General features: G+C 36.8%; 1 protein-coding gene across 1 annotated transcript in view; it reads right to left on the bottom strand.

Annotated features, from left to right (window-relative positions):
- Positions 1-3,960, bottom strand: part of UGGT2 (UDP-glucose glycoprotein glucosyltransferase 2) — a 601,530-nt gene that overhangs the window by 243,632 nt on the left and 353,938 nt on the right. The window contains exon 16 of the mRNA XM_007944010.2: positions 417-548. Within this exon, the coding sequence (XP_007942201.1) occupies positions 417-548 (132 nt within the window). The remainder of the gene's footprint in view (positions 1-416; positions 549-3,960) is intronic.

Raw genomic sequence — 3,960 nt, 5'->3', positions numbered from 1 at the left:
GTGGGTTTGAACCGCCAGCCTTCTGGTTAGCAGTCAAGTGCCTTAGGCACTATGCTACCAGAGCTCCTATTAGTCTTAGAAATTCAACAACAATGATCTACACTTTCCAACATTTGGATCTTGTCCTAGAATTTATCTAAAAACACAGACATCCATTTCTTACTTCCTAAGGATACAAACGACACTCTTTAAAATAGCAGTCAATTCTGAGAATTATCTTTTTACATCCTTTTAAAAATTAACAGTGGTAATTTTACTATTTTAGACAGCTTGAGTCATTCCAAAGTCTAATATTTGCCTTCCTTCTACGGGACAAAATTCTAAATCATGGGTAAATTGTATTAAAATAATTCTATTCATGAAATTATACTAAAAGTTTCTTATATTTCATTTTTAAAAATGTCATCCTAACTTACCTTTCTTTCTTTATCATATTTAGAATGAATCCCCAAAATATCTGTAACATTAGCTTGAGGAAATTTATTTTGGAGAACACTCTTCACAATGTCCACAGTGAGTATATTTTGATCCTTCACTTTTTGGTACATCTGTAGAAATAAAATACTGTAATTAATTTTATTTAGTCTTATAGCAATCAGTTTTCTTTCTCTTAGTAAACAGATACACTTGTAAAATAAGGAAGAACTTTTATATGCTTATATATATAAGTGGGAGCTCTGGTTGCATAGTGTCTAGAGCATCTAAAGACTGCTAACAAGAAGGCTGGTGGTTCAAACCCACCAGGCCCTCCTTGGAAGGTTGGGCAATCTAATTCTGTAGAGATACCGTCTTGGAAACCCGAGGGGTCGCTGTGAGTCAGAAACAACTCAACAGCAGTGAATTTGTTTTTTTGAATATATATATAAACATACTACATATGTCATGTATATATACACAGACATATTTATATAAAAATAATTTTAACCATTCTAATAATTTTTTTGTGAATATTGCTGAATTTCAGAAACACAGTAAGAAATTTACATTATATTCTATTTTGGTCAAATGATATACTATGACTTTTACCTTACTTTTAAAAAATATGTGTAAAATGACTTATTTCAGAATGCTTTATTTTTATTTCTGATTGGTCTTTAGTAAATACCTTGACTGGATTTTCTCTGTACTCCACACCTCACCCAGTTTCAAATGGTCTAAACACATTTGCTTAATGTAAGCTGTTAACTCTCCTCAGTTTTTAAAAATTTCTTTACTAAACAAGTAGTTACAGATCCTCTAGTAAAATGCAGGAACTGTTCTAACCATGGGGGAGAAGGACAAGCTTTGAGTGAACAGAGAAGGCATTTCTGAGCAGAGGCTTCAGCCAAGACATAAATAGGAATACTGAACCACCATTAAGGCATTCTGTGGGAAAGAACCTCCTAAGGAGAAGAAACAACTAGTAAGTATAAGCACCATGAAGCAGCATTTTGATACACAGATTGTGGTAGTTAAATTTTGTGTCAATTTAGCTAGGCCTGGTTGAGTGGCTGGGCAGCTGGATGTAGTATTCCCCATGATGAGACTGGTAATCAACTCCATGGTGGAATCTACTGTGAGCAGCTGAGTAGCTGCCTTTGGGTATGTGGTCTGCTTCCCATATATAAGCAGGAGCTTTGGGAATGGTCTCCAGCATATGGCACACTTGGACCCTACGTGTAACCATGTCGTTGCTCAACACTGCCATATTCTGCCGATCCAAGGATTTACAATGAACTTAAGTTAACAGCCTGCTGCGTAGTTTGGTAATATGGGGACTGTGCCTTTTTACTTGTCAACCTTGGGGCTTCTTAGCCTCAGCAGCTAGCAGCTGTCTGAATGAAGAAATGCCTCTAGCTCCAGCGGGCCGGGAGCAGGAGGCAGAACTGGACCCCAAGGTTGAGGGGCTTTCATCCAGTCCCTAGAGCCTGGCACTTTAAAATTGGACTTAAAGCCTCCAAATTGTAAGAATAAACTCCTTTTTGTTAAGGACATCCCATTTGTGGTATATTCTTGTCAGAGCGGCACTAGGTAACCAAAACACAGATTAAGGTGATTTTTGTCCCAATTCACTTAAATAGTGTTTGCCAGTAACATTCCTCACATGATGGCTGACAGAATCTCCATACTATGTTATTCTTCACAGTAAGGAATTAGCATTCTTTGCTCTCCCTTTATCACTATGAACTTTGTAACCTACTCCTTTAAGAGGCAGAGAAGGCTGTTATTAGAGGACAGAGTTTTGTTTTATGAAGTTCTTGATTTGGAGGCAAGTTTTCTGCTATTCATATCAAAGAAGAATGTATTTCCCACTGAACAGTGAATCACTTTTCCATTCACAATAAACTTTTGCCATTCACAAGTACTAAAATCTTAATAACTCCGAAAAGGTAAAAACCTTAGACTTCTGCAAAACAAAAAGAATGGTTTTTTGAATAAGGCAAAGTTTATAGGTGAAGTCCCTGCCTGAGGTAAGACATTTAACTTCCTGAAAATATAAGATACGCCTATAAAATAAGGTAGCTAGAATATCTGATCTAAGATACTTAGAAAAGATTCATTATGTGATTTATAGTTTAAAAAATCTTATGTAATTTGATAAGCAAAAAGGAATACATGTAACATATATGAAGCATAAATAAAATGAACAATCCCTCTTAACAAAGTATGTATCATAAGAAATGGAACATCACCAATACCACCGAAATTGTTTAAGCGGTTCTCATTGATGTGATACTTGTGTGGTATCCCATTTTCCTCTTGCCCTGATCACATTATATTTATTTCTACTCATTCCCTTTCCTCCTTTTACATTCTAGAGTTGTATCTTCTATCCATGTGTTAACATGCACTATGCTGTTAAGTTTTGTTCTTAACCTTTACAGTATATGGTAATGTCAATCCTCTATGACTTGCATTATGTTTCTAATACATTCATGCTCTTATCTATGATATTTAATTATGCAAATCAATGAAATTTTACTTACTTATTACTGATTGCATTTGGGTTGCTTCCAGTTTATTGCTATTTTTGCACAATTTTGTTAATAATAGTCTCCTAGTGCACAGGTGTAATAGTTTCTTTTAGCTTTTCCTTGTGTGCATGTGGGGGAAATATGCAAATTTAATTTCAAATTTTGAAGTGTTATCAGATTGATTTTCAATGTAGTTGTACCAATTTGTGATCCCACCTGCACTGTGGCAGTGTACAGGAGTTGCCATTGTTCTATAGTATCAATTAACACAATTCATATTTTAAAATTTTTGTTCAATTAAAGAAGGTTTAGAATAGGGATTTTTTTTTAGGGTTTTCTATTTATTTATTTATTTATTGTGATTTGGGTGAAGATTTACAGAGCAAATTCACTTTCCATACAGCAGTTCACATACACTTTATTTCATGACATTGACCACAGTTTACCACAATGCAACAGCTCCCCTCCCACATCCTCCCCATAATTACCTCTTCCCAGTGTCCATCCCTCCATGGACTCCTGCCCCCTGAACTGTCTCCCTGTGCATAAGCAGCCCTTCTTTCTCCCATGATTGGTTCTCTCCAAGGAGTGTATCTACCTCAGGTAAATGTTCAACTAATATGCCTGTCTTGTTTGGCTGGAAACCACAGGTGTGGGTTCAGTTCCAGACCTGAAGGGCAGCTAGGGTCATAGTCTCAGTGGTTCCACCAGGCTCTATCGGACCACCAAACCTGGTCCCCCCTGACCCCCTTTTTTTTTTTCTTGAAATTATTTTGAGTTTTGTTCCACATTGTTCTCCCACTCTATCAAGGATCTCCTACATAGATCCCCTTCCAAGTGGATGACAGTGGTAGCCGGGCAACAGCTAGTTCTTCTGGTCTCATAGTCGTATAGGCTGCAGATCGGACAGTGTACCAGTCGCTAGGACTAATTGTTTCCATGAATTCTGACTTTCTTCATTCTTCTTTGCTCTGGACAAGGAGAGACCCATCGTTGCATCTAGATG

The sequence above is a fragment of the Orycteropus afer genome, unplaced genomic scaffold, assembly GCF_000298275.1.
Source record: "Orycteropus afer afer isolate SDZICR_OR568_19922 unplaced genomic scaffold, OryAfe1.0 scaffold00117, whole genome shotgun sequence".
In the NCBI taxonomy this organism is placed as follows: Eukaryota; Metazoa; Chordata; class Mammalia; order Tubulidentata; family Orycteropodidae; genus Orycteropus; species Orycteropus afer.
The sequence above is the reverse complement of the archived record's forward strand: the minus strand, read 5'-3'. Positions and strand labels throughout refer to the sequence as shown.